This window comes from Rhopilema esculentum, unplaced genomic scaffold (genome assembly GCF_057945365.1).
Source record: "Rhopilema esculentum isolate cy_ngs unplaced genomic scaffold, ASM5794536v1 HiC_scaffold_36, whole genome shotgun sequence".
In the NCBI taxonomy this organism is placed as follows: Eukaryota; Metazoa; Cnidaria; class Scyphozoa; order Rhizostomeae; family Rhizostomatidae; genus Rhopilema; species Rhopilema esculentum.
This window is the reverse complement of record NW_028300847.1, coordinates 1,447,587-1,464,798: the sequence shown is the minus strand read 5'-3', so window position 1 is coordinate 1,464,798 and position 17,212 is coordinate 1,447,587. Positions and strand designations below refer to the sequence as shown.

General features: G+C 37.1%; 1 protein-coding gene across 2 annotated transcripts; it reads right to left on the bottom strand.

Moving 5' to 3' along the window:
• Window positions 1-2,109: 2,109 nt before the first annotated feature.
• On the bottom strand, window positions 2,110-15,008 carry LOC135688111 (uncharacterized). 2 transcript variants are annotated; one of them, XM_065204821.1, is made up of 5 exons: window positions 14,881-15,008; window positions 6,175-6,205; window positions 4,462-4,605; window positions 3,028-3,288; window positions 2,110-2,253 (listed from the first exon to the last, which is right to left on the bottom strand). In XM_065204821.1, the coding sequence occupies exons 1-5, from the start codon at window positions 14,881-14,883 to the stop codon at window positions 2,228-2,230; spliced, it is 465 nt and encodes a 154-aa protein (XP_065060893.1). In that variant the 5' UTR covers window positions 14,884-15,008; the 3' UTR covers window positions 2,110-2,227. The 2 variants fall into 2 exon arrangements, with proteins under 2 accessions (XP_065060893.1, XP_065060892.1); XM_065204820.2 differs by lacking the exon at window positions 14,881-15,008 and adding an exon at window positions 8,669-8,914.
• Window positions 15,009-17,212: the final 2,204 nt, after the last annotated feature.

Genomic DNA, 17,212 nt, shown 5'->3' with positions numbered 1-17,212 from the left:
TTGGCGAGAAAAATGTCCTCAGTGTGTTGCCAGTTGTTTCTAGGCCGGTTTGACACCGTATTCTCTCTAATGAACGCCGGGGTAACTCATTTTATTTTTTGGCCTCAGAGAGGGATGCACATGGAAGATAGATAGATATCCACCAATAAAGACAGTAGCTTAGTAAAAACCTGAGCTTTGAAATTCAAACGATCATTGTTTTTACAAAAAATAATATCGCATTTGCATCATACTTGTTAAATTAAAAAAATTTATAAGATGTCAATTTCTTCTGAGTCGGAACCCTCGTCGATCTGCTTAAACACTGGCGTAGCATCTTGAATATCTGAATTTCCAATACCATCTCTAATGAGCGCTCGTTGGAGAGAATACGGTAGGTCGACCAGCGTACTACTATGCAGTGTATATAATCTCGGAGAATTCAATTGGCCTAAAGATTGCAATTTAGTTGTTTATTTTTTGTCTTGCTAAATATTGGAAGAGTGAAAACTCGCATTGAAATATATGAAGACTGAAAATTTACTTTGAAATAGATAGAGCCTAAAAATTCGATAATTTCTTTCAATTTTGAACACAATGTTTTTTGGTTTAACTTGTAAGTTTTTGTTACTTTTATATGAATGATTGCATTAATGTGGGAATACTTTTCTTGGTATGTTGTAATTGATCGGAATATTTGTCGAATATAATGCACCTACCATAAGTACGGGGGAAGGACGTGTGCCTGCCGCGATCTCCACTTACCATAAAAATTAAAAAAAGTAAGGGTAAATCGAATTTTAAGAAAATATAATTCATATGTTGATGAAAGATATACACAAACGAAAAACTCAACGTCTATGAGGAGTTACACTCTTATTTTGTAAGAACCAGTAAATTTAAGTTCAGGCTGACTGGTCTTAATTTTTTCTAAAATCTAATGCAGGATTGTTTTTAATTTGTTCTTAAATTAAGAGGGTGTGAGCAGTGCTATTGCTAGCTTTATCGCTCTAAGGAGGTGTTCAGGCCTCATTTGCCAACAATGTGAGTGAGACAGCCTTAATTTGCTGACAAATTTGAATATTCACTGAAAAAGCACCCCCACATCGCTAAAAATCCTCGATTTTGAGAAAAGAACGTTGTTCAAAATTGCATTTTGCAGAAGCTCAGCCTCAGCTTGTTCTTAATTTGTTCTGAACTTTTGACCAATTTCAAGGCTCGTGTTCTTTTAAAATTATTCTTATAAAAAAAAGAGTGTATACAATTAAGGTTGCCCAAGAATGTGTGACTCCTAAATGGAGCACATAGCCATATACACTGTGTTATATTTTTCTAAATTTCTGAACTACCATGAAAGCTGTCCTATTTTGACAGAAACCAATGTTACGAAAAAACATATGTTTGTGCCCTTTTTATTCCTTTTGCCCCCCCCCCCCCCATCTCAAACCTGCGTCCGGCGGCCCTGTGATGGTTATAGATTATGCAAATTATGCAAAGGAGAATTCCCTGTCTGACTGAGGACGACCCTTTCAAATTTGTTTATCTCTTTTCCACAATTTGCTTCAAAATTCTTGGAAAATCTTTCCGGATTCCTCCTTTTTTCTTATTACTTTCTTTTATTCTTCCACTTAGCTGAAATTCCCGGAAAAAATGAAAAAATCCTTCCGTATGAAAAAATTAATTTCAAAACAGCCGATTTATATAGCAAAACATTATTAACATACAATTTAAAGATATGTAGAACTTGAGAACCGTTTAGAGTAAGATGATCAAACATTCAAGAATTTTAACTTTTTCTGATACCTTTCCCTAGTGAAATTTTCAAGAAAATCTGGGAGGAAATGGTGTGATGGTTGGAATCATTTGATGCGATCTTAATACCAGTTAGATGTCTTCTTTTTATAAAGTTCCAGTGTATGCACCTGCTGTTGGTACTGACTTTGAGAACATTTTCATTCGAAAGCTTTTGATTATGTGGTCAGAGCAGTGGACGGCGCTAACAGCAAGGTAATGGGGGAGAAGAAACATGCAGGTCACGCCCATCTTATTAACTTTAACAAGGGAGCTGAGCACCCACGAGCACCCTGAGCTACACCTGAAGAAGCGTGGAAAAGTAAAACAGACTTGACATACTGAAAAATGATACATTCAAATGCAGGATAAAAAGTCGTAATGATATAGTTACATAAGTAAACTAAAGAAAATAGTAAAGAGTTCCTTAAATAATGCCTGATTTGCAACAGCAGCTCTAAAAGACCAGCGTCTTGCAGAAATCTAAAATAACAAGATAAATCGGAAGTAAATGTTAAGCACTATAAATGACTATAAACAACACAATGGCCAACAGATTATATTACAATAAGAAAAGTTTTATAATAAGACGTTATGTTAATACACGGGAACCCCCCCCCCCCCCTCCCTCAAAGTCTGCAAAATTATTGTGCCTTACACAGCTTTTCAAAGGGGAACCATTTTATCTTAATACTCCACCCAGTTTTTCTAGTCATTCGGAAACGATCAAGGACCTGACTATGTTTAAAGCAAGTAATGCTGGGTGTGATTGAAAGAACAAATGAACATATTCAAGAAACCAGAGCTTCATGTCAAGGCCTCCAATATGATATATTGCCCGCTAACGAATCTATCCTGGTTGCTGGAATGTAAAGTGGAATACATCGAAGAAAGCCATTTTACACTTTTAAAAAAAGTCACCTGAACCAATTACCAAACCAACTATTGGTTACCTTAATGACGTAGAAGAGAAGAAACCTTACTTTGTGAGATTTTTACGTAAATGTTTTTTAATGACGGTATTCAATATATAAATCAATTTTTACCCAGCAAATATGATGAGAGCGAAAGAATAATTGTAAGGTTAGGCTTAATAACTTGGTTTTTGTATTATTTCAGCAAACGTTCAATGTCTTTATTGTTCAATTTGACCAGCACCTGGTGAACTTCTGACCAAACGTAACTACATCAATGTTCTAGGCAAATGGAAAGACATAAGAGAAGCTTTTAGCAAGGCGCCAAACAATGAATGCGTACCCGAAAAGTTGATTTTTCCATCGTGATCGGGGTCAATCTCCTCTATTATCTGGTTAATTTCTGACTGCGACAGTTTCTCCGAAATACTCCCAAGTATTTCCTTGAAATGCGTGGAACTTATTTGTCCAGTTCCCCTTTGATCAAGGAGTTTAAAAGCCTCTTTGTGACTCTCTTCAGCCTCGGGCTCCTCATCCATACCGTCAAGTCCCATCATACGTGCCATCAACGTACAAAATTCGTCAAAGTCGATATCTCCAGTTCCTTTGAAGAAAATAAAAATGTAACTTTCATTATCAAAATAAGTAAATGCAAGAGTAACAGGATACCTTACAGGCACTTCGGATTTCGTCACAAGATGTGTACCTTAACTGACAACAAAAGCTTTGTACCAAAGCCATCAATCAATTTATTTATGATAAATCTATATGGTTGTCCTTGCTTGGATGACAAACAAATATTAACAATATATAAACATGTGAAAAATTAATTGCTTTTACATTGCCTTAAAAACCATCTACTCTACAAGGAATATTTCAGAACATCAACTTTGTGGAAAGTTGTATGAAAGGTAAGAACAGGTTTTGTGTATCCATTAGAAAGAATAGATATTACAGAAAGTGTGAGCGTAATTGCCTCTGCCCGTTTTTCTCGCAATCTTTTAATAAAACTATGGACAAGGAATTAAAGTAGTCAACTACCTCCACCTAGAAAAACGACTTGGTATTAAAATATATATATCAATAAAAGGATTTTCGAGAGGATGTGTTAGACGTTGCCTGGAAAGAACTGAACACTAGTCGAAAGAAACCATGATTTCTTCTTTTTATTTTTTAACTTTGTTTCTCTCTCAAGGCCTTCTTTTTTGTCAATGAAACGGAAGTAGATATAAAAAATGATTGCATGTCAGGATTGAATTTTCAAGTTCTAAATGTTTTTTCGGTATTAGCAAAAGTTCCTCAAAGCTTTGTTTCTTAGAAATTCAAAGATTCACAGAAGGTGCAAGACCTGAAGACTAACAATTGAGCTTCTTTAAATTATAGCACATAAAACCCTCTTTTGAAATCCCTAGATTCGTCGTGAATACAGTATACATACAGAAAAGTAAACATACCATATTCGCACAGTGTAAATACAATACAACATTTGCACAGTTAACATACAATACAATATGAGAATACAGTATACATAAAATATTCACCCAGTATTCATACAATACAATATTCATACAGTTTACATACAATACAATATTTTAAATACAGTATATATATAATATTTACACAGCAAGACAGCATACATACAATACGATATGCGAATAGAGTATACATATAATATTCACACAGTATACATAAAATACAATATTCACACAGTATACATACAATATAATATTCACGACCACAGTATTCAGTTGTGAATATTGATTTGAAGAGTACTCACCATCTTCGTCCACTTCACTGATCATCTGTTTCAAGTCGTCCTGGCTAGGATTCTGACCAAGATTTCTCATTACTGTACCAAGTTCGTTTGTTGTAATTGTACCATCGCCATCTTTATCAAACATTTCAAAATGCTCCTTGAACTCTAAATAAAAGAAAACAATTTTATTTTGTTTCTCTGAGATGGTACTTTGTTTTACCGTTGCTCTGAACACATTTCAGGATTTTAAGCAGACAAGTAGAAAGTAAGCGATATTCATTCAATCAATTAGCATTATCAAGCATCCAATGCTGGACAAAATTGAACATTTACTAGTTTCAGGCCTCAGTGAAGCATTCTTGAGCAGCTGATTTGAATTCGCTCTTGTTAATCTATAAACCTTTCAAGTGTAATGTGAACGTGACAAAACAAAATTATCAATGAATGGAGATAAAAAAAATATAAAACTTTTAGATGGATATCATTCCTATTCCAGAGGAAAGGTTTTGAGCCAAATTGCTCGCTAAAGCAAAATCTAAAATCTCGCACACCAAACAATTATGTGGAGATAGTGGTTTGTGGCATGCATGCCAAGCAAAATGGCTCTAAAACAGGATGATATGAAAACTTATCGCCAAAAGGTTGCTTAGCGAATAGCTTTGCAACATTATGAGCAAAACCTGCAAATTTTCCAGTACAGTAGGAAGCATGCAATAGTTGGAGAGGCACCGTGCACTATCGTTTGATAATAAAAAAGATTGATCACGGGAAACAAAGCCATAGGGACGTCTAAATAGGCCAAAATAGAGTATATTTACAAGCATGGACTATGGGCTATGAAGTCCTTGCAAAAACGGGGCAATTGGCGGCCCTGCATTTGGGCACAGCAACGCTTAGTTCGAAGAGAAAGAATTTCAGTGAAGCAAAGTAAAATTCACAGTAAAATTCCGCATTTGGTTGGCTTTGATGAGTCGTGCTTTTTTCAGGGCACAGAGATAGAAAAATAAGGAACTTAAGAAACTAGGACTTGGACTGGGTTCCTTATAAAAACGTGAAATATAAAAAACTTGAAATTAAAATAGTGTCATTTGTGCAGGTACATATATCTAGCAGTAATGCATTCAAACGATGGGAAAAGACCTAATAAATTAATTTTTTAAGACCTTCTGACTAGAAAACGAAGCGGAATGACAAAATTGGAGTCTTTATCTCCTTTGGAATAAAATTCGATTTTATTTCCAAGAAAACATTTATTTTCCTCTTATAGAGCAGATGTTGTATTCCCCCGGATTTCTACTTGGAAATTTGATTCCAGTTTGGGTGTTGCCAGTCGTATCAAATTTATAACAACGTGTTCGGATGGACTAGTCTCATTCAGTTGTAACCAATAAGAGAAACTCTCTCTTTCATTTCAATCAAGAGAGCATCGTACCCCAAGAAGAAAGCACTAAGTGCCATCCAAATCCCAACTTCAAATAATTCTCTTCATCCAAATTACAATAGCTAATTTTATCATTGTAAAACGTCATTTTGGCATATAGATTTTGTCAGTATCGGGATTAAAAACGATTGCGTTTTGCCAAGAGGGGTCGGGGCTTCAGTTCCATAGAAGAGGGAAAACCTAACTAACTAACTCCATCAGAAGAATTTGTCAAATTTGAGCAAGACTCATCATGAGCATGAGTTCTAGCCCGTTTATTAGCGACTGATCTCAACAACAAATGCGGAACTTACCTTCAAGTTGCTCGCTTGTCAGTTTGGTAGCCTGCAATGAAAAGATTAACATTGATTAGGCGATGACAAACACAAATTGTCATTTTCAGGAAAATCGAGACCAAATCAAGCCTCAAATCGAGGCAAATCAACGAAAAATTTCATTGCAACCTACTGTGTCGAAAGAATTCAAGTCATTTCGCTACAAATTACGCTGACACTGCCTGTAATACATTTCAAGGGATGCGCAGTGTGGATTTTTTGAGGAAAAAATCCAGAATAACTGGGAAAAGCTGAATAATAGATAATAAAAAAATACTAGGATATCCATCTTCTAGAATATCAATTTTCTTACTATTTGATATAGATTTTCTTCTTTCACAATAAAAGGGCGGAACCATATTTTAACCGGATCCCCTGCCAACTAACCGAATATACCGCTGGCAACTTCATATTAGAAGATATATAAAGCACCCAATGTTATCATTATATATCCATGAGATAGATTGATTGGTCGACTGATTGATTCACTAAGCTCAAACGAGGTTCAATTTATCGTAAAAGTTTAGCTATTCGCGCCGCTAAAAAGTTCATTCTTCATTTTTTGTGCGTTATGGTTGATAATTTCTCATTTATAAAATCGATTAACGAAATACTGAATAAGTTGTAATTGAAGGAAATGAAATAAGCATGATTCGATTTCATCCCTTGCTCTAGGTCCCATCGCAGTTTTTCTAAACACCCTAAAATCATTCACTCGAATACAAGAGTGGTCGAATTACATTCCAGAGGAGAGTACCACATTGTACTGTCTGCCCGCAAAACAAATTTGCCTTTGTCTCCCTTTTGGGATGATATCCAGGACATTTATCATTATTTCTTCTGATAAAATACTATTACCAAAGCAAATAAAACAGTAATTTTCGGTTTAGAAGAAACAGAGAGAATATTCAGCAAGAGGGTTTCTCGACAGTTTGGGTTCTGATAGACCTTCGGTAAAATTGTCCTTTGTTTATTTCTGAAGTTTATTATTCTACAAATTGAACATTTTTCGGGGGTAGGTGAAGCATCGCATGTGCTTTAACGAGGGCTAAAAAGTTTTCATATTTATCATCTTCTTATATGACCTCCTTTTTGGGGTACTTGAGCTTCTTTTATTACGAAATTTCAAATATGCAGCGGACAGGACTTTTTGTTAAAGTTCAAAATTCTTGATTATCACATTTAGCCAGTAAAAAGATATGTCATATTAATATATGGCAGGCGGATGTGACGGACGGACATGGCGGATGGACATGGCGGACGGACATGGCGGATGGACATGGCGGATGGACATGGCGGACGGACACGACGGACGGACATGGTGGAGGGATATGGAGGATTGTTATAACTCGATTCCAATTTCGTCGAGTACAAGAGGATGTTTACTCTTGCAAATAACGTGCGAGATTTTCTCAAAATCAAAAGGATTTCCAGGAATTTTCAGCCAAAAAAATAAGATTTCCACCATTGGTAACGAGACTCTTTTTAGGATGATTTACCCCTCGATCAAGTACTTGCACTTAACAGTTCGGTTCGAAGCGCGAACTACTGTTCAAAATCAGGCATGCTCTCGAAAAAGTCACATTTTACATACAAATTAGTCACAAAAAATTACATTAATCTCATAAAAATCACCAGACACATTTATCACAAATATTTGAATCTTTGACTATAATTAACTATGTTATGGAAATATGAAACAATTAGAATGTAACTGCCAACATTTTAATAAGCACCTTTGGAAATATACAAAACACGATCGAAAACAACAACAAAAAATTCGAGAGCGGAAATAGAAGATAGGACTGGAGACGCGGAAGACCGTCTATCCGAGAAGAAAGAAAAGTAAATAAGGAGTAGGAAAACACTTTTCCTTTCTTCTCGGCTAGAAGCTCATCCACTTCTCCGCTTGGCTTTCTATCTACGCGCTCGAAATTTTGTGGCTCGTTGCTATGAAGTTTCCTCAATTCCATGAAGCAAGTTATAAAAATCTTTGCCAAACTGGCATGATAGCTTGTCATTAGATTTATGAAATACTGTAGTTTAATTGGAATTATGACTTGATTTAGGGTCATCTATTGTTTTTCTTGTGTGTCCCACCTTATCTTGATCTGTTCAAAACGTGTTTCATTTGCACAGAATCCTATTTGAGGAAAACTGTTCTGTGTTCTTTATAAAGAGTTAACATAGATTTACCTGGAAACGCAAACTCTGTTTTATCGAGGGGTATCAAGAGCCAAACTCACTAGATTTGTGCCATTTCATCACAATGAATAACAAAATTAGGCCTCGTTTCTTGAATCTTTAATTATGTGGCCCTTCTGATGACATCCAAATTATTGCTATAAATACTAGCGCTCTTGCTTATGTTCTGCGTACGGCCAGTGGAAGTTTAATCTCAAATCTAGGATGCCCAAAGTGTGCTCAAAACATGAAGCTATGTGTTTAGAGAAGGCACCGATGACAAACCTACCCAGTCTGTTTTTGATGTAGAAGCCATTTCTTTAGCACGTCTCAGCCCTGTGTTTACGCCCAAAATCTTTTATGGACCGATGCAAGACAACAGTAAAACCAACTCGAATGCCAACGAAAACTATCAGAATTCCGCTTTTCAATAGTCTATATTGTTATTCAAATGAAAGAATTCCTTGATCGAAGCTTTCGAGTAAACGAAGAATTGACAGGTCGAGCTCAAATTGGATGAAATGCCCTTGTCTTGCTTTGTGAATCAAGGATTACATAAATGTGTTTAACACACAAAGGCAGTCATCCTGAGTTACACCCGATCTTTTGTTATAAATATCAACCCTATTCAAGTTTACTTGCCAAAACCATGGATACCATTATCACCACATAGCGAGCAGACAATGCTTGTAGCACTTTTTCTGTCAAAACTGATGTCGCACATTGTCCTTTTCCCCCGAGACATGAAAATTCTAGAATTGCCAAGCTAGAGCTTGACATTAGGAAGGAATAAGGGCCTTTCCTTCATAAAACACAGGGTATAAAAACCGGTACAAACAGCTTGGTCTGAACAAACTTAACTTCACACTACAGAACAGCTGGCACTGCAGTTAAAATGTAGAGGAGAAATCGCCCAGGAATGCCGCAGCACGTGGACTTACAGGAGCGGTTGTCCCTTGCTCTAACAAAATTTATTAAAATACTTTATTTTGCCATTGCTTTGCCCGACACTACCTTTAAGCAGTTTGTACCTGAAGAATTGATAATGAAAAGTAAAAGCGACGCAAGGATGTTGACTCCGTCCGCAATATAACGCCACGATGTTGTCATAATGACCGGTAATTTTCGATAGTTTTCTTAACTTAGCCGAGATACATATATTAGGCCGGCTAAAAGGCCGTTACTCATAGGCGGCGGAAATGTTCAGCGTACCGTACTCATCGTTTATTTTGAGTTGGAAAGCATCTTTCATGTTTTAAGAACACAAAGAGCACTGAGGATCGATTTGCCAAATAAGAACAACATAAAAACATGCCTAGACTCCGACAAAAAATTAGCGTATTCTGAGTGCTGGGCACAGGGCAATCATTCTAAAAATAGTACAAGAGGTATTTCTGAGGGTGGGGACTATTTTATTTTTTTCAGCAATTCAAATTGTGTAAGGTTACAAAAATTTAATTTACCAACTGCTGAGCACAGAAGCCCCTTCTAGAAATTTAGCAAAACATTGAAAAAGCTCTCTTGTTTTCAAACAAATCGGGGACATGCCCCCAGGCCCCTTCGCTGGGGGTAATACACTAGGCCTGTTCATGTTTGATACAAAAATGTCAGAAAAAGACGTTTTATACTCTGAGGAGTGTCAGACGAAAAAGCTTTTAGTAGTATGTTGTAAAATGTTTGTTTTATTCAAAGCAATTTTCGAGTTCTGTACCGCCAAAAATTGTTGACTATTATTAATTGTATCAACAGTATTATTAATTGGAATACACGCTTATTTATATGGAAGTACTTTATAAGGAAGGTAGTTCTCGGCTCGGCAAAAACGTAGGGAATTTCTAGTACTGGATAGAAAAATGCTAAGGGCAAAAACATCTGATGCTGCAAATTTTAAGAGATGCTGCAAAATTATCTAAATATTTTGTTTCTAACCAGGCTCGTAGCCAAGGGGTGGCATGGGGTGGCAATGCCACTCCTGGAGCAAGAGAGTACCAGCTGTTTGCCACCCGTATATATTCTCTCCAACTTTCTCAATGGGCTTTTCCGTCGTTTTCATTGGATTGTCATGACAATTTGAGTCAAGATAACTCTGACAGAAGGAAAATTGTTTAGGGCTTTTATTACGAGACCTTGATACCTCTGTACAAATATGCAGCGTAAATATTCTCTGTTCTGGAGAAAACATTCGAGGAGCTTGATGTGTTTTCTCCAAGCAGTGTGCAAATCTTCTCTCGAATGCTTCTCTCGATGTGAAGTGGCCAGAAAGCGAGCTCATCTAGCCGATACTCCCTTTTAATCAATTTCTAAAAGTTGCAGTTACTCCTTGCTTCACATCAACACATAGAGACTTTGAAAAATGCTGCATAGATAAGGATAGATTCCTCTTAGCGAAGTTCTTTATGGACAGAGAGGGAGAACAAGCTTGCATGTCTCGCATTTTGAAAATGTAATCTTAAAAATTTTCTAGCTGATTAGAAATTTAGTGGAAACATTTTACAACTATTTCACTTCTTTGCTTCCACCAACTCTCCGCACCCTGCTCCCCTCCCTACACAAAACTCGCCTGCATTTGCCACCCCTACGCCAAAGGCCTGGCTACGGGCTTATTTCTGACCAGGTAATGTTTCCAGGTGTACGAAAATAAGGACACCCTGACCTCTGTTGGTCACTCTGACCTTTACTGCTCAATACCTCTGACGTCAGATGCACTCTAACCCAGGGGCAGATCCACAACTAACCCTGGCTGCTGCACGATAAAGGGGGCTAGTGGACACAGCCCCCGGAACATTTTTATTTTGCCATGCCCTCCAGTTCTTCAGAAAATTTTAACTTATAAAGTTATTACGCTGATAAGTTTGGTAGTAATTTAAACAAGGTTGCCACTATTTCAACTGATGAACGTGTGCATTGCAAGACGTGTTTGCTCAAACGACCACCCCTTATTGCTCCCTCATTCCTCTGGAAAACTTACAATAAGTAAATACTGTTACCAATGCCGTGTAAAGATTAGTAAAGAAGTTAAGTAAAGAGTTAAGAAATAGTTGAATTTTGAAAAAATCCCAGAATACCGAAATTTTGTGAAAATCCATGACATAGCTAGCTGGTGTGGTACTTCATCCAGAATAACGATAACATAGTTGGCAAATAAATTTATGACTTGATAACGAGTACATGCTCGAAACGTCGAGTTTTTAACAACATAGCTAGCTGACCTCTGTTAGTCAATAGGACCCATAAAAAAGTTATATATCAATAGCATGCCTCAGGAGAAAATATTTGGAGACTACAGCCCCCCCCCTCCCCTCCCCCCCCCCCCCCCCCCCCCACCCCGACTCCGGCGTGCCTGGGAGAATGAGTAGCTAAATCGCCCACAAAATTGTTGTGTTCATCTATTCTTTAAATGCTTCCTGCATTGTTCTACTGACAGGGTGACTCGCAAAATTCTCTTTCTCGCTTTGTGAATGTAGGAAAACATAAAAATCTTTTGGCAAATTTGGTGCTATCATGCTGGAAAGAGGCTGGCGTAGAATGAATTTGATAGTATGCGTTCATGACAGGGTTGCCAACTGGCCTACTGGAAGGCAAAGTTTGAGAAATCTGGCCTTTTTTAAGAATTTTTGGCTACGAAATTTTACCTTTGGTCTCCTGCCTTATTTTGGCATTTTTTGGCCTCCTAAAGGAATGTTCGAAAATGAGATTAAAACCCCATAAAATCATAAAATGGATAATCATAATATGTCCATGAATCTGACAGACACTTGAGGTGGCATTGATTTATTCCAAATGGATCAGATTGATTCATTCCGAATGGATCAATGTCTGAATTTCTCATTTAATGACGTGAAGTCTTTGTTATTGCTTATTTTTTCAACATTTGAATGACCTACTTTTTGAGTATTTCCTTTGATAACTGGGCCTCCGACGAATGGGGGGCCGAGTGGCCATGCCCCCCATTTTCCTTCAAAATAATAGAGATTTTTCAAAATCTCCTGCCAGGGCTGTTAAAGTTTCCCTTAGCTCCCCCTCCTCCTCTTTTTCAACCTGTGTCGGTGCCCATGGATAATTTATATTGTATTTGCAAACAATCTTTTGGTGGTACAAAAATGTAAACGTTTTCGATCTACGTTCTAACGTTTTATACTCTGAAGAGTGCTTGACAAGAAGCTTTAGTGTGACTCAAAATGTTTGCTTTTGTCAAACTCATTTTTAAAATAGAATTGGCAATTTTTTAGTAATCAATAGCATTCATAATCGCAGAGATTGATCTACCCATTTGTAAAAAGTTACAATAGATAGTTAATGATTTTATAATCGCAGAGATTGATCTACCCTTTATTTTCTCGAGTTTCTAATCTATGTCGACCAAGTAGCAAGGTAGATATTACAGAGCAAGGAAGTACAAGAAGTCTTAGGAAGCGCAATATGTTTGGCTTACAGAATCTGCTGATGGAAAGGGCAACGGATATACTGCAAACTAAGCTTGTTTTTTCTGCGCCTGCGCATGATGACGTCATTGTGTTATGGATAAATTTGGCCTGTTTTGACCTGATTTGGCCTATTTTCATAAACGGTTTGGCTACTTAGTACCCATACCACCTGGCGACCCTGGTGCATGATCAATGCTACAATGTCTGTCGGTCAAAAGTCTTGGAGCGCTAAAAAAGTTTCAAAAAGTATTTAATTATTCTCTATAGGATGAACTTTTTGAATTTTGAACGTAAGCTGTATTTTAGAATTTAGGGTGGCTGAGCTAATTTTTAACATTAATTCGGGGAAACAAATGCCACTTGGCTATTTCTTCAGCCCTGAATGGAACAAAGATCAATAGTTAACTGAAACTGATTGGGTATTCAAGTCTCATTTTCAAGCATTGTAATCCAGTCAGCGACAAAACAGGAAATGAGAACGTGAGCGACGGAGCACAGGGTATAAGTGCGCGCACGGGATGCGCACAAGGTAGCTGGTTTTAATTTGTTTTGCTCTAATTCCAAAACGTGTGTTTGTTTCCATGGTTAGAGAAAGGGGCTGGAACAAGGGATGTAGAAGAGGTGGCTCAGGGGGCTCAGCCTACCTTTTATTTTTTAAAAGGTGAGCTGTACCCCCACCTTTTATTCTGGGTAATTCTAAAATATCATAGCTAATTTCTGCCAGAACCAGATCTTTGAATGAACCAATATTACGTTTTTACATTTCCATTCATGTGTGACCTCAATAGCCCACTTGATAACTGAGAAATAAATAAATGCTGGCTAAATTTCACTACTTTAAATTCTTTACTTTTGAAATTTTTCTACTCAAGTAACAAGTAGACATTACCGTAGAAAAATCAAAATATAAAGATATTTATATTAAGGCGCCATGCAAAAGAAAGCAACTGAAACGTTCAATTTGTTTACAATATAGAAGAAGCTCTATGGCTCCCCTCTACATTTTTGGCCCGGAAAACAAACAATAGAACAATAGCACAACTCTAAACAAAGCAATAAACTCTATTGTCTATGCCCGAAAAGCTTTGAACGAACTTTGAACCCTGGGTCAGGCCCGTAGACGGCTAAGCTAGATTGGGAAGGGATGGGGGCATGGATAGAAATAAAGCTTTTTCTATATCTGCCTTGCGAAATAGTGTCAGATCAAGCTGCGCTTACAAGATCCTCAAACACAATTTTCGCAAATTATTAGGGGGAGGGGTATTGCCCCCTGCCCCCCGTGTCGAAGGCCCTGCCCTAGATACAAAACTCACTTTATGTAAAATAGGAATGCGCCTCTTATTTATATAGAATGAGTCTGGTACCCAGGGTATGGATGAACCAGCAAGAAATATGCCATCTTTCCCTTTGTGGATTTGCCAAAACTTTGGTACACTCGTTGTACTTCCCGTATCTGAAAGACGCCAATGTAAGCCAGTTTTATTTGTATCTTAATTTTTGCATTGTAGAAGAATGCATTCGGCACTTTGGTCTGGAAGTAATCTCTATGTTTTCAGATTTCTTTAATCTTTTGCAAAAGTCAGCAAATTTCTTATGCAATCTTCTACAACACTTTTGTAGTTTGTTCCCTGTCCGTTTGAAAGTAGAAATATATTTGTATTGTTTTTATTGTAAAAATATATTGACAGGAGTGCTGAGCCAGACCATTCCTAAAATCTCTATTTGCTTGTGAGCCAGGGAAGCAAAGTAGCAAGGTGTAATTTTCAGCTTTTAAGAAAAAGTACGTATCTACCAAAGCAACCAATTCTAACAAGCCTTTGCAGACTTTGCCTAAAATGTTATAAGGTTTGGAACATCAGAGTCAGCTTAATGGCAGAACAGGTTGTCCCCTTTATTTGGTAGCCCTCACGACTGACAAAGTCCTCTTAAAATCAGGCACTGTCCCTGGTTTGACAGAAACTGTCATAAAAAGCATTTATTTGCTCTTGAAATCGTTTTAGAACATAATAATCAGCTACAGGCACCCATCATACAACCAAGGATAAGAATTTTCAGCAAATGCTAACTCAAAACTTACCATAACGATAACAGATGTTTCAGAGTTAAGGCGATGGTCTTCCTTACAGCTTCCTATGATCTGACACTGGGCTTGTCTTTCTCTACTCGGTCTGTTGCGAGAATTTCAATAGACTAATTTAACAATCATTTTGTTAGTTTTTGTTCTCGATTAAGAAGATTAACAAACGGCAAGCTGAATAAGGGCAAAGAATGCGAAGTCCCGCGAAGGATTTTCGTTGTGGAAAAGCAATTTGAAATAATGTTTTTGCTTAAGTTCAAAAGATGGCATTTTATCTAAGAATTTGTGGTCTATTAGAGCTAAAAGGGAAGCTTAGAAAGACCCCTGGGTCTACAACCGTAGGCCATAACACTCGTGTTTGTTGGGAACGCAGATATCCTGCGGGACAGGTTTCCGTGGCCTGTCCAATCAAGAGCATAAATAGGATTGAAATAGCAAACAACAGACAAATGCAATTTTATTTGACAAGATCGCTTGCTTACTTATCGTATTAAGTTATTTACTTTTTGTTTTTATCGTAAGGCCCTTCCGCCCATTCGATTTTTATAAAGATTTTCAGCAGCGACGATATGGTTATTCTTTACAGGGCCATGTCTCGCATTCAGTTAAGTTAATCCAAAAGCAATATAATCTGGCAATATCTTCTTGATACTTTGATATTATTAGATGAGAATGGCTTGAGACCTTGATTTATTACTCCTCCTGTTGAGCCTACGGCTGATGAGCAATATTTAGCAACGAAAAAGTTCACCATGCTTGGAAAAATGAGGCTCAAAAACAAGCAACCCAATAACAAAGCAAAAATGGTTCATTAACAAATAACAACTGCAGACTAAAAACGTTTGTTTGTTTATGAAATGAAAGGAAATAGATGCAAGGAATTGATAGTAAAATATGTCGATTGTATATGAAATCCAATATTTTATATAAAATGTATAATATACACATGTGCAAAATTAATTCAGTTATAATTGTTTTTTTACATATGAAACGATTGTAAGAGTGGATGAGCACCACGGAGATTTGCGTTTTGTCTTTTCTGACCCCACATTTCCAACACGTCTATACCTTCACTGCACATGCGTACACAAATAATATACTTTCACAGTCGCAATATTCTTTGGTCAGGAAACGGTTTCATATTGGCTAAATAGTAATCTTCACTTTCAGATAATATGATAAAAGCTAGAAAAATTTCCCTTTGCTGTTTACTCTCTGTCTATATAGACCAGGCGAGGAAGGGGGGGTATCGTCACCCATCGAGGGAATTTGCAAGACCAACTCTATTTGGTCAATTTCGATACGCTGATTACGAAAATCGATGTTATACGGAGAAATTCGGTACCAGGAAGCCTCTATTTCACGTTCAAACGCTCGTTTTCATCAAAATTTGAACGTTGAAAAAAAGTTTGTAAATTTTTTATTCTCATCAATTTCGATATGGTCCCCTTTTCATGCTGAAATCGTGCATTTATCGTTTTCAATATTTTTAGAGTAAAATCTGCTGCTCACATAGATTTGCTTTAAAAGCTTAAAAAATATTATGTCAAAAGGCATTATAATACGGCTAATAAACATTTAAAGTTGTTTTGAATAAACATTCTAGTATCCGTTGTCATCAGGGTCATTGCTATACTCATCCTCAAAGCAATTGTCATTAATTGGGTCAATATTGTCTTCTTCAGCATCTTGATTGATATTTAGAAGCAGCTCGGCATTATTATCTAGGTAGATATCTTTACTCCACGATGCGTTACCGGCTGCATCCCAACCATGATCAACTGGACTGCCAATGCTTAACTCCAACTGGTCTGCATTTCTGTAAATGTTTGCAACATAAGCTAATGAAGCTTTGTGCAAATGAGATTGGCAACACACGGTGGCATTAAGCTAAGTTAAAAAACTTTCCCTTAAGTTAAAAAGCCTTCCAGAAACTCTTTGAGCGGGCGTCATTGGCCTTGGTGACAGTTGTTGAAAAACCGTAAAGAAAGCATGTAAACTTCTCCAGGACCTCGATAGCATTTGGATGGGCTGGACATCTGTTCCAAGCCTTGCAAAAGTGCTCACGAATTCGTTGCGCTTTAACATTGCTTTTCAGAATGACTTTTTCCCCTTTTTTGGTCGCTATTGCTCGCCTTTTAATTGAAGACAATGTTGATATGATAGACAGCATGAAGCAAGACCACTGAATAAATTTTCTGTATGACAATTTGAGTAGCGCAGTGAAAAATCTAACTGAGATCTTTCTGGAGAACGGCTATCCAGAGGATGTTATTTCAGTTTACATTAAGGAGAAGATAGGAAATTTCTCGGCTGACGTAAAATTTGGTCC